This window comes from Stegodyphus dumicola, chromosome 10, assembly GCF_044657685.1.
Source record: "Stegodyphus dumicola isolate Sdum_Otavi_A_Nest chromosome 10, ASM4465768v1".
Lineage (NCBI taxonomy): Eukaryota > Metazoa > Arthropoda > Arachnida > Araneae > Eresidae > Stegodyphus > Stegodyphus dumicola.
In genome coordinates, this window is record NC_140777.1 from 169,213,683 (window position 1) to 169,232,878 (window position 19,196).

The 19,196-nt window shown below is 30.7% G+C and overlaps 1 protein-coding gene across 1 annotated transcript in view; it reads left to right on the top strand.

Moving 5' to 3' along the window:
- Nucleotides 1-19,196, top strand: part of tos (Exonuclease tos) — a 43,874-nt gene that overhangs the window by 3,048 nt on the left and 21,630 nt on the right. The window contains exons 2-5 of the mRNA XM_085825857.1: nt 303-422; nt 2,582-2,705; nt 16,796-16,933; nt 17,970-18,185. Coding sequence (XP_085681983.1) covers nt 303-422; nt 2,582-2,705; nt 16,796-16,933; nt 17,970-18,185 — 598 coding nt within the window. The remainder of the gene's footprint in view (nt 1-302; nt 423-2,581; nt 2,706-16,795; nt 16,934-17,969; nt 18,186-19,196) is intronic.

Below are 19,196 nucleotides of genomic sequence, written 5' to 3' on the forward strand. Positions count from 1 at the left end.
AGGCAGGCCCTAAATTTTAATCTGTTTTTTTTTTTTTTTTTTTTTTCCCTCCGAAATGCAAGAAAAAGTACAGTACTAACAGTTAATTTATACTTGTTTTTAAAATCAAAGCATGGGCTATTGGTATTACATCACATAAATGTGCCGATACTATGAGTGTGTTGTGAAATTATATTTATCGGCACTAAATTGCGGTTGACATTATAATGCATAAGTAACATATATTTTCATTTTATGTTTATGTTAGGTATTTTTACATGTTTTAGTCTTTCAGTTATTAATTGGATGCTGTGATCTGCTAGGTATATTTATTACTGTATGAAACAAATAAATATGCTACTGGAGGCTGGTGTTACACCTATTATGGTTTTTGATGGCTGCAATCTTGCTTCTAAAGAAGTTACCGAGAAGAAACGGAAAGAGTATGTAAATGATTTCATAAACATTTAACTGCTAATATGAAGTTTGTAATATTTTTTTCTTCTTTTTAGTTATGTCTGATATAGATTTTCAAACACGTACCTTTGGTAATATGGTTTTCTCTTGAGAAGAAATTTCATCTAATTTAATCTCTCTTATTAAGATAAGCTTGTAGATTAACATATTAAAATGCTGTTGTGTTTAACAGTGGCAGATGTCTATTGTTGATTGGTTTCCAAATAATGATGGAAAACAGAATTAAAATGATTGCAAAAAGCTTAAATTTTCTGAAAAGTGGTCACTATCTTTGATGATACTTTCAATGAAGACATTATCTACCTAGAAGTTAAAAAAAAAAAAAAAAAAAAAAAAAAAAAGTAAAATTAGAGGGAAATATCCCACTTGCAGTTGACCTGAAATGACAGAGAAATTATATTTCTAATTATATTTCATACTTTTAATATCAAACTAATTCATTATCAACTACAGTTTGTAGCATTCAAGATTTAAGCTACAGTCTCAAGAGAAGATGACAGCTTTCTTCCTTCCCATTACATTTCACAGTATTGCCAAAATCATGCTTTCAGGGATAGAAATAATCTTGATTTCCAAGTTGAAGTATTGTTTGCATGCTTCTGTTTAGCCGCTGCATTTGAATAGACAAAAAATTTATATAATGAAATATAAGGTGTTATAAATCTCCTTTTTACTATTACAAATCTGTTATCAAAGATATTTCTTTCATAAGAGGGTCATACTTATTATTTAGAAAGTACTGAAAAATATTATGCAGTTTTGCTGATATCTAGTTATTATGAGGGAAATATAAAATAATGTAACTTTAAATTTCAAATTTTGAAATTTAATTGATCATTGAGTTAGCAATAGCTTTCTAAGTATTTTGTCTCTCACAATGTCTTATAAAATTTATATTAAAATTCATTATTCATGCTAAATATTAAAACTGATTTTAACTCTCAACAAAATATGCAAGATTTTATAAATATTGTTGTGTGTGTATGGGTTCGAAATAGATTGAATGCACACAGAATCAGTGATACCTTGATAAAATTTATTTTACCAAAACAAACTTCAAGTTCTAGAACTTTCTACAAAAATAGGTGTGTAGCTCTTCACAATATTACAGTATACAATCAGTAATTACACTTCAAACTACCAAGAATGTTAAACACAATGCAATGCAAAGTGCATCTAAAATGCAAAGCTCTCTTGGATATCTCAATACTCCGACTTCAGCTCTGAACTAACAACTGAGAGCACATGTTGTCTCTGGTCTTGTATAGTTTTCACCCAGCTGCCGAGAAATGTAGTACTTCTTGAAATTACTGGAAGGCATATAAGGGCTAGATATGATTACAGTTATTGAATTACAGTACCCATTGTAGTTGGACAGGGCCAAATTGTCACCAAATTTGATGCCTTTTAGCAATTTCTTGCCAAATTTGCCAACAAAAATTAATTGCCAAAATCATAGTCAGTTTGGCGATATCTTGTCAATTTAGTGAGATAGCCATTTACTCAATGTTAAATAGACTTGCCCCTGTATTCTTACTTTTCCAGCAAAGCATCACCTCTTTAAATTTAATGTTACATTATACAAAAGAAAATACTGCGCTTTCACATATAATTTAGCTAAAATTATTTACTTAGATACAAAATTCGTAACAATATTTATTTTAATAATTTAAAATGTAGTATTTTACATAAATGATTTTTAAAAATTATTTCAGTACTTCAGCTCACCATATTTTGCTTTTCTAAAATTTCTTCAAATTTTAGCTAGCAGTTAACATTTCTAATTAAATGTTTTCACATTTCAAGTTTGCATCTGAGTAGGTTTCCGTAGATTAAGAAACCAAGGGCAATGTTTTTTATGTTCCCATTTCTTTGCATTTTGTTTTATATGATCTGGTTCTTGGCATTATGTATATCTAAAGAGTTTTTTTTTTTTTTTTTTTTTTTTTTTTTGAGTGCTGTTAAAAATATGCGTTCAGTAAGTATTTTTATTAAGAATTAGGTTTTTATATCATATTCTATGCATTTAATTATCAAAGACAAAACTGTAAATTTTATAATTCCCTCTTCTGATTATTCTGCTTTTTTAAATTATATTTCTCTCCGATATAATTAATATTTTCAGGAATCGTGAGAAAACTAGGCAGAGAGGTAAAGAATTATTATGTGAAGGTAAAACTAGAGAAGCTCGAGAGTGCTTTCAACGATGCGTAGATGTAACTCCAGAAATGGCTAGAAAAGTTATTCAGGTAGTATATAATGTCCGTTATAAATACAAATTTAATTAACATATTTTTTATTGTTTTAAATAACTGTTAAATTTCTTAAATTCTTAAAATCGTTCTTTATGTAAAATACTAGGTCAGTAGATCATGTTACCTCACTCAAAAGAAATAATTGGTGTAAAAATAAGCTCATTTACTGCTGAGTCACAATTTTATTTAACTCTGCTTTAAATAGATGTGTACTTCATAGAAAACCAAACACAATATACTGTAGCCAGCATGCACAAGGCAGGATTTTTAAATAGAAGGTGCTTTACTCCTGAACATAGTGGCAGGCCTCTCAGTGTGTAACGTACATTCAGATAATTGTAAATTAAACAGTAATATATTTAAACAAATCTACTATTGGTTACAGTAATGAGGTAATATATATCTACATCATAACACTAGAATTAAAGCTTCAATATATACAAATTAATTATTTATAGGTAATAAACATAACTTTAAAATTGGTTTTTATAATGGACAGAAGTTTTAATTTTTCTACTGTAATTTTATTATCCTTGCTTAGGAATACTTTTTCAATTTCACCAAATGGCCGTTTGAACCGGGGCAAACTGTCCTCTTTAATTGTAACAATATCACTTATTTTCACATTGTCTTTACAAAACATCCATTTACACTTGCAAATAATTTTCCATGAAAAATTCATGTGACTTTTTGCGAAATCTTTAACCAATTTTCATTTATTAAAAGCAGGCTCAATTACTGTAATTTCCAGAAGAAACACTGCGGCATTTACGTGTTTAAAACTTAAATTTTCAGCAGATGTGGCATTTAGGTGCTCTAAAAATTTAATATTTCCTATGATGGTCATTGTGCATAGTTTGAATAACTTTGTCATTGTACATAGTTTGGATGGCCTTGTCACTCACTGTACATAGACTGGTGCTGTTCCCACACAAAAGACCACTCAGTTGCTTTTTGCGAATGTTATTTTGTTTACATTCTTTCCCTTAAATGAGCACCTGCCTCGCAATAATGAACTTTGACATATTTCCCCTTCAGCATGAATCGATTTTCTTGGCCTTCTGCCAGATACAGATCCGTTCAGTTTGGGTACAAGTACTTGTTGGATAGTTTTTAAGTAAGAAGGGAGCAGAAAATTTTTTAAAATGGCACCCAAACGGCACAGAAGCTATACTGCTGGTTTTAAGCTTAATGTAATTTCAGGTGCTGAACAAATTGGAAATAGAGCAACAGCTCAAGAGTTTGAAGTGGACGAGAAATGTATTTGACGTTGGAGAACTGAAAAAGAAGAACTTAAAAATATGCCACGACTGAAACGAGCCAAAAGAAGTGGTACTGTAAGGTGGCCGAATCTAGAGGACGACATTGCAAACTGGATAAAGGAGCAACGAGGAAAGGGAATGGCAATTTCAAATGTAAAAATTCGCTTACAAGCAAAATTTATAGTAAAACAAATGAACATAAATGATTTCAAAGGAGGGCCTTGCTGGTGTAGCAGATTTATGAAAAGAAAAAATATTTCTGTGTGTACTAGAACAACAGTCGGCCAACAATCACCAATGGACTGGCAGGATAAAAAGGCATCTTTTCTAAAATATGTGACAGATATTTTTGACAAAAAAAAAACTTCTTCAGTCACAGATAATAAATATGGATGAAATGCCATTAGCTTTCGACTCTCCTGCAAACAAAACTGTTGATTAAATTGGTGCAAAAACTGTATCAACGGGGCATGAAAGAACGTCATTTACATGTGTGTTACCTTGTGCCGCAAACAGTGACAAGCTAAAGCCAATGATCATTTTTAAACGAAAAACTATTCCGAAGAGAGATTTTCCTAATGACGTAATTATTTGTGTAAACGAGAACAGCTGGATGTACAAAACAATAATGCATGAGTGGCTACAAAAAGTTTGGCAGTGTCGTAAAGGATCTTTTTTTTCAACCAAAAGGGTTATTGATAATGGATTCCATGTTTGCTTATTTACTTGAGTCAGTGAAAACCAGATGTCAAAAATTGTCTACGACTGTAGCAATAATTCCTTTTGGTTTGACAAAAATCTAACAACGATTAGATTTGTCAGGTAATAAATCCTTCAAAGCTGAAGTCCGAAAGCGGTGTGAGTGTTGGATGAGTGAAGGATTGCATATGTATACCAAAAGCGGTAAAATGCGTAGAGCATTTTATGAAGAAGTTGCAAAGTGGGTAGGAAGTGCGTGGAAATCGGTAAAAACATCGTCAGTAATAGCAGGGTCCAAAGAAGCTGAAATTATATCCTTAGATAAAGAGACTGTAAACCAAGAGGATGAATGTGTAGATCTGGAAGACTTGGACTTGGATCAGGATTTACTAAATCTTTTTAATTCAGATAGTGAAGAATCAGATTTTGATGACTTCATATGATGTATAGTTTGCTGTAATTCCTTTTGTAAGTAAAATTTAAAATTTCCTTTTGTCATCGAAATTTAATATTTTGTTAACATTTTTCATAATATAGTCTGAGTATTACAAATATGGACTTCTTTAGTGGGTAAATGTAAGTATATTCGTGAACGTAAATATATTTTCAACATTTCTTACCTTTAATTTATTTTTGAGTTATGGTTTCATTTGATGTATTTTTCTTAACTGATATGTCATATATCAGGACATAGGTTGAGATTTTGCATCTATACGGTCCACGACGATGTTATGCACAATTTAATCTATTGTGGCGTTTCTGTGTAATTTTAATTTTTTTTTTTTTTTCCTGCCATTTTTCTCGAGTACAACGTTTACACTGATGCGGTCTTTCTTCCGGAAATTACGGTAATGCTTGAAAAGGTCTGCCAATTAAAGAATCAGCAAGTATCAAAACTTCTATGTCATCAATATCTGAAGTTATTGCTAAAAGAGGACTGGAGTTTAGCATGCCCTCAATCTGAGTAATTATGCTGTTAAATACCTCATATGTTAATTTCAAACTATCAGCAAGTCTTTTCAGATAATATTTAAAAGATTTGACACCTGCCTCCTTGAGACCCCCAAAAGAAAGAGCCCTTAGAGTTAGGAAAGTCCAATCCATTTCTTCAGATACTAAATAACTCACAAAAACATTATCTGGTTACTTACTAAATTGTACAGGTTTTTAATTTCACTGTTAGTAGCAGTGAAATTTTTGGCATTATTAGTGAATAATTTAGCAGCCCATACAGCACACTTAGTTGCTATGACGTTGCAGTGACCTCTCAATTTCCTCGTTGCTGGAAAACAGCGAATGTCGTTTTAATCCCTAAGAATTGTGGTCCTCGTATCCCACATTTAGATAACTTGAGATGCATTAGTCTTTTTCCCAGTTTAAGAAAATGCCTAGAAAAGCTGTTTGTTAATAGAATTACCTGGTTCTTGCATAATAAAAAACTGCTAAATAAAGCACAGTTTGGTTTTATCCCTCATAAGAGTTGTAAAGATGCTCTTTTGTACTTAAAAGACATAGTGGACAAAGGTAAGAAGAGAAATTTACACACAGTTTTAGTGTTTCTTGATATCAAAGGTGCTTTCGACCACGCCTGGTGGCCTGGGATACTTGTTTTTTTAAGGAAAGCTGGTATTCCGTGTAATATTTACCACCTTATTAAAGATTTTCTGCATGACAGATCTGCATTGCTCTCCCTTTGCCACGTTTCTTCCTCCCGCATTTTGGAAAGAGGTTGCCCTCAAGGCTTGGTTTCCGGACCTTTATTGTGGAATTTAATTATGAATGATCTACTCAATATACTCTCACATTGTCCGAGTTGTAAAACAATTGCTTTTGCTGATGATCTACTAATTTGCTTTCAAAAGAAGTGTCCCATTACTATCTTTAAGACGGCTCAAAACGCCCTTAATATTTTTTCCAATTGGTCCAGAGAACAGAAATTGGAATTCAATCCTAATAAATCTAAAATTATTTAGATAATTAAAAGAAAGCATGTCAGCTATACAAACCAACAACTGTACTTGGATAATACCTTACTCGAAACGGTGAATAAAATTAAATATTTAGGTGTTATTCTTGATCATAAGTTTTGTTGGAAAAATCATATTATGTATTTATCCAATAAGTGTGAAAATATACTTAGAGGATTTAATCGTGTCTCTTGCAATACTTTTGGTTTAAAATCTAATGTTATTGATATGATTTATAAGCAGGATATTGTCCCCTTTATTTGCTATGCTTCTAGAGTGTGGGGAACAGCTTTAGAAAAGAATTTTAATTCCCGTATACTCTACAGAATTCAAAGAAGAATTTTACTAAGAGTTGTGCGTGGCTACAGAACAATTAGCTATGAAGCCTGTTTCGCAATTTCAGGATTTCCTCCGATTGACCTTCATGTTTTGAATGACAAAAAGTTTAAAGATACCATCAGCAAATTTATGTTCGATACCGAGGTGTTGTTTGAAGATCTTCCTCATCCTGCCAATCATTTGCCAATTCAAACTATCATTTATGACAATTCTGTTGATGATAATTTCCCTGTTGTGTGTTATACAGATGGCAGTAAAATTAATAATCGAGTTGGATTAGCTTATGTCGTTTTTCATAATGGTTCTGAACTGGAATACAAACTCTTTAGAATTCCCAATGAATGCAGTGTTTTCCAAGCCGAATTACTGTGCATTAGTGAGTCAATTAAGTGGATATCTAGCAACTGTTCGCTAAGTGCTAAATTTCTTATTCGCACTGATTCTCTGTCATCCTTATTTTCTCTTAGGAATATCTTCTCATTTAATAAATTAATTGTGACTTCCCATGCTCTTCTTAAAGACCTTAATAATAAAGTTGTTGATGTTATCTTTTCTCATGTACGTGGCCACACTGGCAATATAGGAAATGAAAGGGCTGATTGGTTGGCAAAACAAGCTACACATCTTCAAGTAATTACTCCAATGGTACTTCCTAAGTCATTTTGGTACTTACGTATTATCGCAACCAGGTTGGCGCGATTTGTAAGTTTGAGTTAAAAAGTATGAATAGAAAGAAAATGTACATTTATTAATTACAGATAATTTTTAATACAGTTTTTTATATTATTTTGTTTTAAAATATAAAATAGCTATTAAACCCTTCCGGTTTCGAATTTGAATAAGTTGCAGAATTATTTTTTCGGCGAAAATCTTTTGGCTATTGCTTTTAGCACTGATTGAAAACCGTCTTCGCCATTAACAGCTTGAGCTTGGCGCCATATAAATACGATAAGGTATGAGTCGAGATGATGATGGGCTATTCCTCTCTGTTTTTTGTTGCGCCATTTGGCTGAGTTTCATTTTATGAGAATTTTTACAAGTACGTTCGTTCGGTATAATTCCATATCCCTGCAACAATTCAACAGCATCTTTTTCACTTGCAGGCAGATCCCAAATGCCCATAGTTAAAGTATTTCAGGGCATTCAATCTAACCAGTAAGAAAAATAATTTCTTTGCGAAAAACTACGTATAACATGTAGGGTTGCCGTAGGTAGAGTCGCCAAATTTGGCGATTTTGCGAATTTTGGCCTGGTTGCGTTAATATGTAAGTACCATCATTTTACAAGAACAAAAGTAGGGATGATACAATACTCGAGTGGAATGAACTATACAGGAATTCTACTACTGCCTCTTTGACTAAACTATATTTTCCTTCCATTCCTCACAGACTGAATAATAAACACTTTTTCTGCAATTTTGAAGTTACTCGATTTTTAACTGGACATGGTAAATTCAATTCATATCTGAATTCATATCTTCGGGGGAGTGCAAAATGTCGAACATTTGTTGTTCTATTGTTCAAGGCTTAAGGAAGGACGAAAGGAACTCATTTCTAGGTTAAACTCTGTGAATATTACATTTCCTCCCCCTCTTCATGTATTTGTCCAACATAAAATGGCTTTCTCTTTCTTCTGTAAATTTATCTCTTACGTATCATCTGTGAATTTGTAACTTTATTTTATTTTGTGTTGTGTTGTTGTATTTGTTTTTTTTTTTTTTTTTTTTTTTTTTTTTTTTTTTTTTACTTACCTTTGTAAGCCTTGTGTAATACTATGTGGTGCACAAGGATTTAAAATTTTCAATAAAAAAAAAATGTTGCATTTTCTTCACATTACATTTGTGACCACAGTACAACGTCGCATTGTGATGTGGATGTGAATGTCATAGGGATGTCACGTATACGTCGCAGCAAACGTTTAATGTGACAACAAGAAATTTGCAGTCTTCCCCACCCTGACCTTTTTTTACTTTGCTCACATAATTCTTCTTTAATGGGAAGTATTCCTGCGCATTGACCTACCTTCCCTCGATTCATTGCTATGTGTTTCAGTAAACCTTTCTAAATAAATGATTCTTTTATGCTAACAGCTTGCAATTTTAGATTTTTTTTTTTAATATTAACAGTTTTTAGCATGTTTTTATTGATGTGGTACTTCGAAATCATTAAACTATATTCTGTGGTGGATGGATTCACATTCCACCGTATCTAATGTTATCAAGAGAGCCTGACAAAAGAGTTTGTTGTCTGCATAGTGTTTGTTTGTCATAAGGATTTTCGCGACCATTTTCTTAGTTCTGTTCACTGAACACATCATCTGTGCTACATTTTCAGGTAAGCATTGTTTATTGTGCATTGAAGTGAATGATATCAGTAATAATTAATATGTAAGAATAAAAGCGTATTAAATGCTATGAACGAAAAGAAATACTGGCAGTAGACTAACTTTGATTTATATTACAAAGAGTGCGGAAGAAAGGACCATTATCAAAAGTAATCTTATTTTTGTCTCACTGCTTAGAAATTTTAATTTAGGGAGTCAGGTTTATCTGGTAGATATAGTTCACTTTTGTTGTTTTTATTGTTAAAAGATAATATGCATTTTACTGCAGTTCTTTCATCGTGTTAAGCTATTTTTCGAAATTATTCACAAAATAATTACTTACTTCCATGCGGGGTACTTAGGGCCATTATAGATGATGCAAGAATTCCATAACCACGTTTTAGTTATATAGAACACGTTTTTTAAGTATTATAACTTGTAACAAATGGTGTATTACTTTAAAACACTGAACTTTTCTACATGTTTCCTATATATAAATTTCTGAGATTAGTTTTAAAATTTATTATATCAGATCTTTTCTTTTTACAAATTAAGTCAAACTTTTACCTATAATATATTTGTATTGTTAAAGTAACCCAATTTCCTTATTAAGACATTTAGTTAGAGAAAAATATTTCCTAGTTTAGGTCAAATTATTTGAATACGGCAAAACATACGAGGGCTGCCTACTTAAGAGAAGGGATGCCTTTGTGGAGGACTTTTTAAGGAAACTAACTTGTATTCACTTTATATATTAAGAGAAACATGAGAAACCTGTGCAGAAGTATTTGTTACTTGAAAGATTAAGAGAATATATTTATGGTATTAATTTTTTTAAATAGATTCATAAATTATTTCAATGATAACAATATAAAAATAAGGAAATTACATTTCCACTTATATATGAAGGAAATTAAATTTATATAGTTTAATGATTTACTTATATATGAAGGAAATTTCACTTGTGACAAAAGAGTATAAATTAATAGTAATTTGTCTCTAAAACTACAAGGTCACTTCATGTTATAAAGAAACCGAATTTCAAAGTGTATTTTAAGAAAATTTAACCTATTGCAGACAATTTTGTAAATGTAATGAAAATTACTATAAATCGAAATGTATATTTAAGCTTCACCGATAAACTTTATCTGAAATAATAATTTTATTTTAAATTAATATATTTCACTTGTGAAACAAGATATTTTATTTTGTTATTATAAACTTAAAAATTACATCTAACCCTCTAATTACATCTAATTTAATTATCTAAGCTTATCACATCTAGTTTTGCTTTAATATATCATTTGCAGAAATAGACATTGAAAAGATATTAATTTCGGCAATCGTATTTAAAAAGCTTGGAAAAATTAAGAAAGAAATCTTTCACAAAGGAATTTAAAAATTTCAGAGAAATTTAAAAAAACAGGGGAAGAAAAACTGATTTTAAGGTAACATATAATTTCATGGAATTATTTTTATTGGGACAGACCTCAGTTCTTTGCCGCATTTAAATAAGCAAATAAATTTGTTTGGAAATTTTATAACAGAAAGCCAATTCCTGGAGAGTCAATTCGAAGGTTCTGAAAACTCCATATAATTGCGCTGCATTATATTGTGGGACAAATATTTCTTTTAATGTAAGAGGAGGAGTTTTATATTTTCGTTATTTTTTAATTTTAACAAAATTTGTAAAGTTATTCCTACAAAATTACATAGTGGAATTGCTTTTATTTTCATAAATACAGTCAATTTCAATTTGAACTTAAGTAAATAACTGAAATTCAGTTTTAATTGCGTAGTTTCTAAAATGAAAGGAATAAACGTGTTTTCATTTTGTTATATTAAAGAAATCAAATAATCTATTTCTGTTCAGTTAAATGTATACTAAGAAAACTGTTTCTTTAATTCTCGTCTAGTAAAAAAACTGCTAAAACATGTATTGTTGCTTTTTTGACATTTTAACAGTTTGAAATCATTTCTGATTTCAATAAAGAAATGAAATGAAAACTTTAGAAAAAGTCCAGTTTAAATAAAAATGAAGTACTTTAAAGAAAGTAAAGCATCAGGGTCTTATCATCAGATTTTAATATCTGAAACTAATCTCATAACTACTTCTCCTAAACATTTTTATTATGTTCCAAATTCTTATACATCAGTATATGTGCCCCATTATTTTCAAATGCCTGATTCACCCAAAAACAGTACGGCTCTGTGTTGGACAGATTCATTTAGATTGCATTAATAACTTTTTGAAAGTGTGCATTGTAAAACATGATATCTTCATATTATTGAAATTGAATAAAAAACTGAATCATGTTTATATTAAAGGAGAAGGATAGCAAGAATGCCTATTATTTCATGTTACCTCATATTTACATCAAAACACATTTTCTGAATCCTCATCTTATTAGGTATTTCTCCCACTTCTCTTGCATGCCTTCGTGGTGTAATGGTAGCAGAGGTCTGTGGTTCGATTCCCGGCGAAGGCGGTTGCATATTTTTCATCTTTTCTGCTTCCAATTAACCTAATGACTCTACAATCTTTGCTCTGAAAAATCGTATTAAATTAATCTCAAATGCCCTGATTTCATTGTATGTTTGTAGAAATTTGTGAATAGCAAAAAATCTTCATTGATTTTTCTCGCACTTCTATAAAGTTCATGCATTTCTGGTATTTTTCTCATCGATAATCGTTTCATTCTTAATAATAATTTTAAAATTTATTTTCAAATATTATGTATTAATTATTACTGCTATCATTCAAGTCAGTATACAATAAGTGTTTACTCCCCATATGTGTTGATTAAATAAAGGAGCTTGTGTACTTTAGCACATAAACAGCCGAGTGAACTGAATGAATACTACAAATAGTACGAGCTACGAATAGTATTTAAGCATTGCTGTGAATGTCATAGTATAGTGTATATTCTCAGAAGTGAGTAATGCAGATTTTCTGTAAGTCAGCTTTGGTAACAATAATGGTTTTATAAACTGGAATAATTAATTCATGCAAATTTGTTATGCTTTTGCATAGTACTCTATTTGTTGAGATAACAGAAAAATGTGTTTAGGAAATGCTGAAATATTTAAAACAAATGATTCACATTAATCATCAAATGAAACAAATTATGTGATATTTTTACCGTAATACAATAATTTAAATATATTGAAGCTGTGCAGTGTAAGACAGTTATTTTAAATTTATAGCTTAAAAATCTCATAAATTGTAATTCGTCAATGGAGTAATAATGGTGAAAAAGAATGCCCGTTTTGTATAACTAATATAACTTAGTATGAATATTTATTTCCTGTAATTTAGTTTCCATAACCACCTTTCCCAGCTACTGACTTTTGTACCCGTAACTATTTGTTCAGTATTGCAACAAATTGCTAATTTGGAAACAAAGATTGTAGTTAACTAATTTCTATGATTGGGTGGATTTATAAAAGCTTTTAATTCAAAACGAAACATTCCGTTATATAACAAGATAATAAAATAGGTAAATGTCCTATATTTTAATATAGTACTGAAACTGTTTTTCTTTCATCCTTATCAAAATAATTTAGCTATTTTTCTGGAAGGAAAGCAATTAAGGAAAACTGTTAAAAAAATATTCTAAGCCAATTTGAATTTTTTTTACAGTATTTCTGTTTAGAATGAGGGGGACAAAAAGGTATTAAGAAATATAGTTATTATAAACATTGCAAACCAAAGAATATTTTTTGAAATATTTCTATTTTGAAAGGGGGGGAAGAAGGTGTTAAATTAAGAAATAAAATTAAATTTTTAATAAGTTATAAGAACTCGGATTTTTTAATACAATTTAGAAATTTTGGAAAATTATGAACTGTCTTTAAATATTAAATTCTAAAGAATGAAAGCAAAATTATATAGCTTCTGGACAGCTTATACTCAAAAGTATTAGCAATTTAATACGATTAGAAAATGACCATAGATCATTTTTGCATCATATATATTGTAACGTTCTGCATTTTCTGTACACTGTAGTTTACATAGATATGTAATAAACATAAATGGATTACAGTTATATAACCTTAAGAGGGTGAGATACAACCTCAGTAAGATGAGGAAATTTCAAACGATTTTATTGGATATTTTATTTAAAAATTTCGAATGTTACTTTTAATACCTTGAAAAATATAATACCTTACTGGATCATTAAAACATTGCTATAGTTACCTGTTCTCTAAAATAGGAGTTCATCACTGTAATCATTTAGAAAGTAATCCAGTGTTGCGTGACATCCATTTACATCTTTAGTGACATTATATTCATGGCACTTTATGGCTTTATATTAAGTCGAAATGAGTTTTTACATGAATGTCACAGTGTGACTTCACAACCATATTACAGTGTAACTTCACAACAAAGTCGCAGTGTAACTTTGCAACAAAATCGCAGTGTAACTTCACAACAAAGTCGCAGCGTGACTTCACAGCAGTGTCACAATGTGACTTCACATCAAAGTCCCAATCTGACTTCACATCAACATCGCAATGTGACGTCGCAAAAAGCGGACATTAAGCCATTCCTAGAACGTTACTGCGACATTGAGGTCATCACAATGCGACACGTTTGCAATGTTTCAGCAACATGCAGTGCTGTTGGGGAGGTTTACTTCATCTTGAGATAAATCTTTTTAATGTTTTAATAAAGGAAGACGTTATTAAATTAGTAACACTATATGAATGGCTTTAGCTGCAAAACAAATATACACATACAAATTTTCTAAAAACACCCAATTGCTGATTTCTATATTTGACAGAAAAAGAACTACAGAAGTTCATTTTAGTTACATTAAAACATTAAAAGGGAAATTTTTAGTGTCTCATTCCTTGAGTAAATTATCCATAATTTGATTTAACATTACTGGTTCACCTTGAAACATGCTAAACAATTATGTACTATTTTCCTACAAAGGTTTCTGCCATTTACAATCCAAAATTTTTGTCTTGTAATAAGCATTTAGGATCTGCATGATGATAATAATTAACTAACACATCGTTCAATAAGTCCCAGGACTAACTAAGAAAACAACATCCCGGGACTTATTGAACGATGTGTTATTCACAAAATTTACATTTATTCATCAACATAATCACCATCAAGAGCTATGCAATCATTCCAATGCTTTTCTAACTTTTCTATACCATGCTTGTAAAACGATTTGTCTTTGTCCACGAAATAAGCTTCAGTGGCAGCGATGATTTCCCCATTCGAGCGAAATCTTTTTCCCTGGAGCATCTTTTTCAGATCAGAAAACAGCCAGTAGTCGCTAGGAGCTAGATCTGGGGAGTATGGTAGGTGGGGAAGCAGAGTGAAGCCCAGCTTGTTCAATGTAACCAGTGTTTGCATTGACTTGTGGCACAGAGCATAGCCTTGATGGAAGGTGATTTTTTCTTCTTCACGTGTAGTCATTTTTTTGCGATTTTGTCCTTCAGATGCACCAATAACTCACTGTAATAGGCACTATTGATAGATTTTCCCTTTTAAAGGTGGTCAATGTAAATTATACCTTGCACATCCCAAAATACTGATGTCATGACTTTGCCAGCTGACTGTTGTGTTTTTGGACGCTTCGGAGAGCTTTCACCGACTGCATGCCACTCAGCTGACTGCCGCTTTGACTCCAGAGTGAAATAATGGATCCACATTTCGTCCATTGTCACATACCGAAGCAAGAAATCCTGTTTATTGCGAATAAACAGTGACAAACAGCTTTGTGAATCGTTGACTCTTTGTTGCTTTTGTTCCACTGTGAGCACATGCTGCGCCCATTTGGAAAACACTTTTTTCATGCCTGACTTTTCATGTAAAATCGCACACGTACTTCCAGTTGATATGTTTACCGTCTCGGCAATCTCACAAACTTTCACTTTGCAGTCATTCATCATGATTTTCAACACTTGTTTCACATTTTCCGGAGTGACTGCTTCATTTGGCCTACCCGAGCGTGCCACATTGTTTGTATTCGTGCAACCGCACTTGAAATCAACATACCAACGACAAATGGGTGTTTTCGATGGAGCAGAGTCTGAATAACATTTTTCAAGCCATTGCTGAGCTTGGACAGTATTTTTGCCCATTAAATAGCAATGTTTGATCAACACTCGAAATTTGTTTTTCCGCATTTTGTCCACAAATGCACAAGTAGTGTCACTTTCACCACAGTAGCTTCGCTGTTTCCGGTCCGAATGCCATGAAAATCGGACATGTGTCATTTGAAGGTTAGTTCTTTCGAACAGCAAAGTCAGGCTGATATTACTATGCCATTTGTTGGTTAGTCCCGGGACTTATTGAACGATGTGTTATTAACTGTATTAGTTTATGTTTAGAAAACGCAATAAGGGGACAATTTTTCTCGTGAGATAGATTACTATTTTTTAATCTGTCTTCTGTTGTAAGTAATCCAGTGTTATCATTGAAAGGGTTAAGATTTTTTATATAATATCCTTTGGAACCATACCTGATTTTTTAAGACCATTTATAAAATACTTCTTGCACCAGCTTTAATAGTTTTTCTTCAGCTTGATTTTTCCCATTTCTAATAGATGTACTTTCTGTGTTTATATGCTTACAATTTCTATAAAATCTAAGACAGAAACTTGTAATACAAATTAATTTAAAATACTTATTGCTACAGTTGAGTAGAGTATATACTGCTTAATGTAATCAGGGTTAATGCTATCATTCAGATATTGTTAATGGCTGAAGTCTTGCCCATTTGTATACCAAAACATGGAAAATACATTGCTTATTGTGATCTAAAATTCGGTTAATCGTATCAAGTAGTTTTTAACAGATAAAGTTGCTAAATGACATCAAAATACACTATAAAAATTGCCAAATTAGAGAAAAATGTTGCCATGTGAGGGATTATGTCACCAAATAGCTCGTTTTGGATTTTAATCAAATCAAGCCCCCCCCCAAAAAAAACCCCAAGTTTGACTTAGATTTTGAATAATTCTATTGATTTTGAAGCATGATCTGATACAAGTCTCTCCTTCTTCAGTAGGGCGAATTCTGCACAAATGTGCAGGGCGGGGAACTGAAAACATTTTTGCCAAACTAAGGTTTCTTTTGTGCCTAATTTTAAATCTTACATTTATATGTTCTCTTTTTCTGAATGAGGAATGCCGTACGAGTATTAAGGGTGCAGCATTGGTCACATAATTTCCAGAAATATTTTAAACAGTTTGTAAATGAACTATTCCATTAAAGAACTTACAAGCAGAGTTTCATAAGCGCCTTTTTTTTTTTTTTTTTTTTTTTTTTTTTACTAATTAAAATTCTGTTAAAGTACTTATTTATATATTTCTTTTAATATTTATATTAAATTAGTTAAATTCCATTACTGTTTCAAAGGATATATACAAAATGTCTGTTTATGTTTTCCTGGGGAATAAACTTGCATAAAATATACATGAGAGCAGTGTTTTGATAAAACCCTCACTAATGTCTTTCTTTTTACAGGCATGTAAGAAGAAAGGAATTGACTGCATTGTTGCTCCTTATGAAGCTGATGCTCAATTAGCATATTTAGACAAAGCTGAAATTGCACAGTTGATAATCACAGAAGATTCTGATTTAGTTCTCTTTGGCTGCACCAGAGTAAGTATAATTATTTAAGTACAGTGTAGGAGGGCTAATAAATTAATTTAAATTTTCTGAAGTATTTAATTGTCCATAGCTTTGAGAGGATTCATAGTTAAAGGACTGTATTTATGCTGGTGGTTTTAAATGCTTCATATAGATAGGATAACCTCAATGTCTTTTTATATTCATAACGGGAAAAATGTCTTTATAGCTGATTGTCAAAAACATCCAAACTATCTAAAACCATTTCCTCCATCTTTCAAATTTGGAGTTTGATGTTTAGTTGAGCTGACTTCATATATAAATTTTATTTGCAGAATATTTATATGTGTGATAAATATTAAATTTGTGTATGCTAATAATAATGCCATTTCTCAGTAAACATGATTATATATAATTAATGAATTTGTCAAAAAATTGACTGACCTCAGTGATGGCATGGAATTCACAACTTTATGATTATATATAATCACAAAGTTCACATCTGTAAAATATATAATTTCTCATAAACTTTGCAATACTGATATGAATCAATATCAAGATTTTTTTATTTATCATTATTTAATAAGTTTTATGAAAAATATTGCTTGAAATTTAATTCATAAATCTGAAAAATGCACATGTGCATCTTTATTCATTGAAAATAATGTTGATGATCTAATTTTTGTCTGCAAGTGTGACTTAGCTTAAAACTAGTTGTAACTGAGAACTCCAATAATAGTTTATGAAAATATTTGTTCAAAATGTATAATTATTAAGTAAGTACCTAAACATCAATTTAATAACCTGAATCTGTAATATAAAAATATTTTCAAGTAGTACTTTTACAGAAGGTTTTGAAAGTAAATTTTTGTCTGTACATGTACATGTTGAATGTATCGCATATTGCAGAAAGCCCTTGTCAATAACTATGAAATAAAATCTGCTTGTTTATGTTTCAAATTGTTTTTCTGGTTGTCTTGTTTATTTCAAAAAAGTGTTTACTATATTATGATTTTTATTTTTTATTTTTATTTTTATTTTATTTATTTATTTATTTATTTTTTTGTAGATTCTTTTCAAGATGGATAGTGCTGGAGGTGGTCTGCTGTACGAAAAGGAGAATCTCCCCAAATCATTTGGAGTTAATGCTATAAAATTCAGCTTTGAGAAATTTCGCTATATGTGTATTTTGTCTGGCTGTGATTATTTGCCTTCATTGCCTGGCATAGGGCTGGCAAAAGCTTGTAAATTTTTTATGCTAACAAATAATACAGATTTATCAGTAGTAAGTTTTTTTTTATGCTTCAGTTTTCAGTGTCTTCATGTCTTCTTTTTACATACTTTATTGAATTCACTATGAACTTTCTGTTTGCTTTCATACTGCCATAGCTGCCACACCCTCCTTGTTTCATTGAGATACTCACTGTTTTTTACCATGTCTCTTTAATCTCCCAGTTTTTTTTTATTTTTTTTTTTTTTATTTTTAGCCATTACTAGGAAAAATATTTCCTGATAATAAATAAATTTATTGAATTATGAAACTTAAATTCCATTCTCCCACATCTAATAATTTTTAGCGTGATTTTTCTGATTCAATTTTATTTGATCATAATTGAATTAATTTACCGTAGGCGTTTGTAGAATATTTATGAAGATTCAACCAGTTTAATAAATTAATATTTGTATTTAATTTTTTTAATAAAGGGTACATTACTAATAGTATGTATACTACATCAAGGTATTAATTATTAGTTTTATTTTCATCGTACTTTAAAGTATTTTGGTAAATAAGTCTTTTCTTCCTTATTAAGGATTTTCCCAGTACAAAAGTGTAAGAAAACTACAAAATAAAATTGGGTAGAGGGCATCAAATTTAGAATATCTAATTAAATGTTAACATAATTTATAATTGAATTGCATTATGAATAATTCAGTAGTCTGAATGATTTATTATAAAGTTAATTGACATTAATTTTAAGTTCTTTTAAAATAACATTGCTGTAGTGAAAACCTTACAAAAACTTATTTTCCATATTTCAAAGTTGCAGCTATGTGTTGTGTTTTTATTTTAGTTAAAAAAATTATTTATCCACCAGATTCAGTAGAAAGACTCTTAACTGAGGAAGCGGAACAAGTAAATTAGCATTTCAATAAACATACGTACTTCAATATATTTCAAAATCCATTTTAAGAAATATTTTGTCTTCCCCTCCCAGATTCTCCTCAGATACTCTAAGTAAGATTTTGAAACATTGTGAAGAATAAGCATGTTCTTCAAAACATCTTATCAAAACTA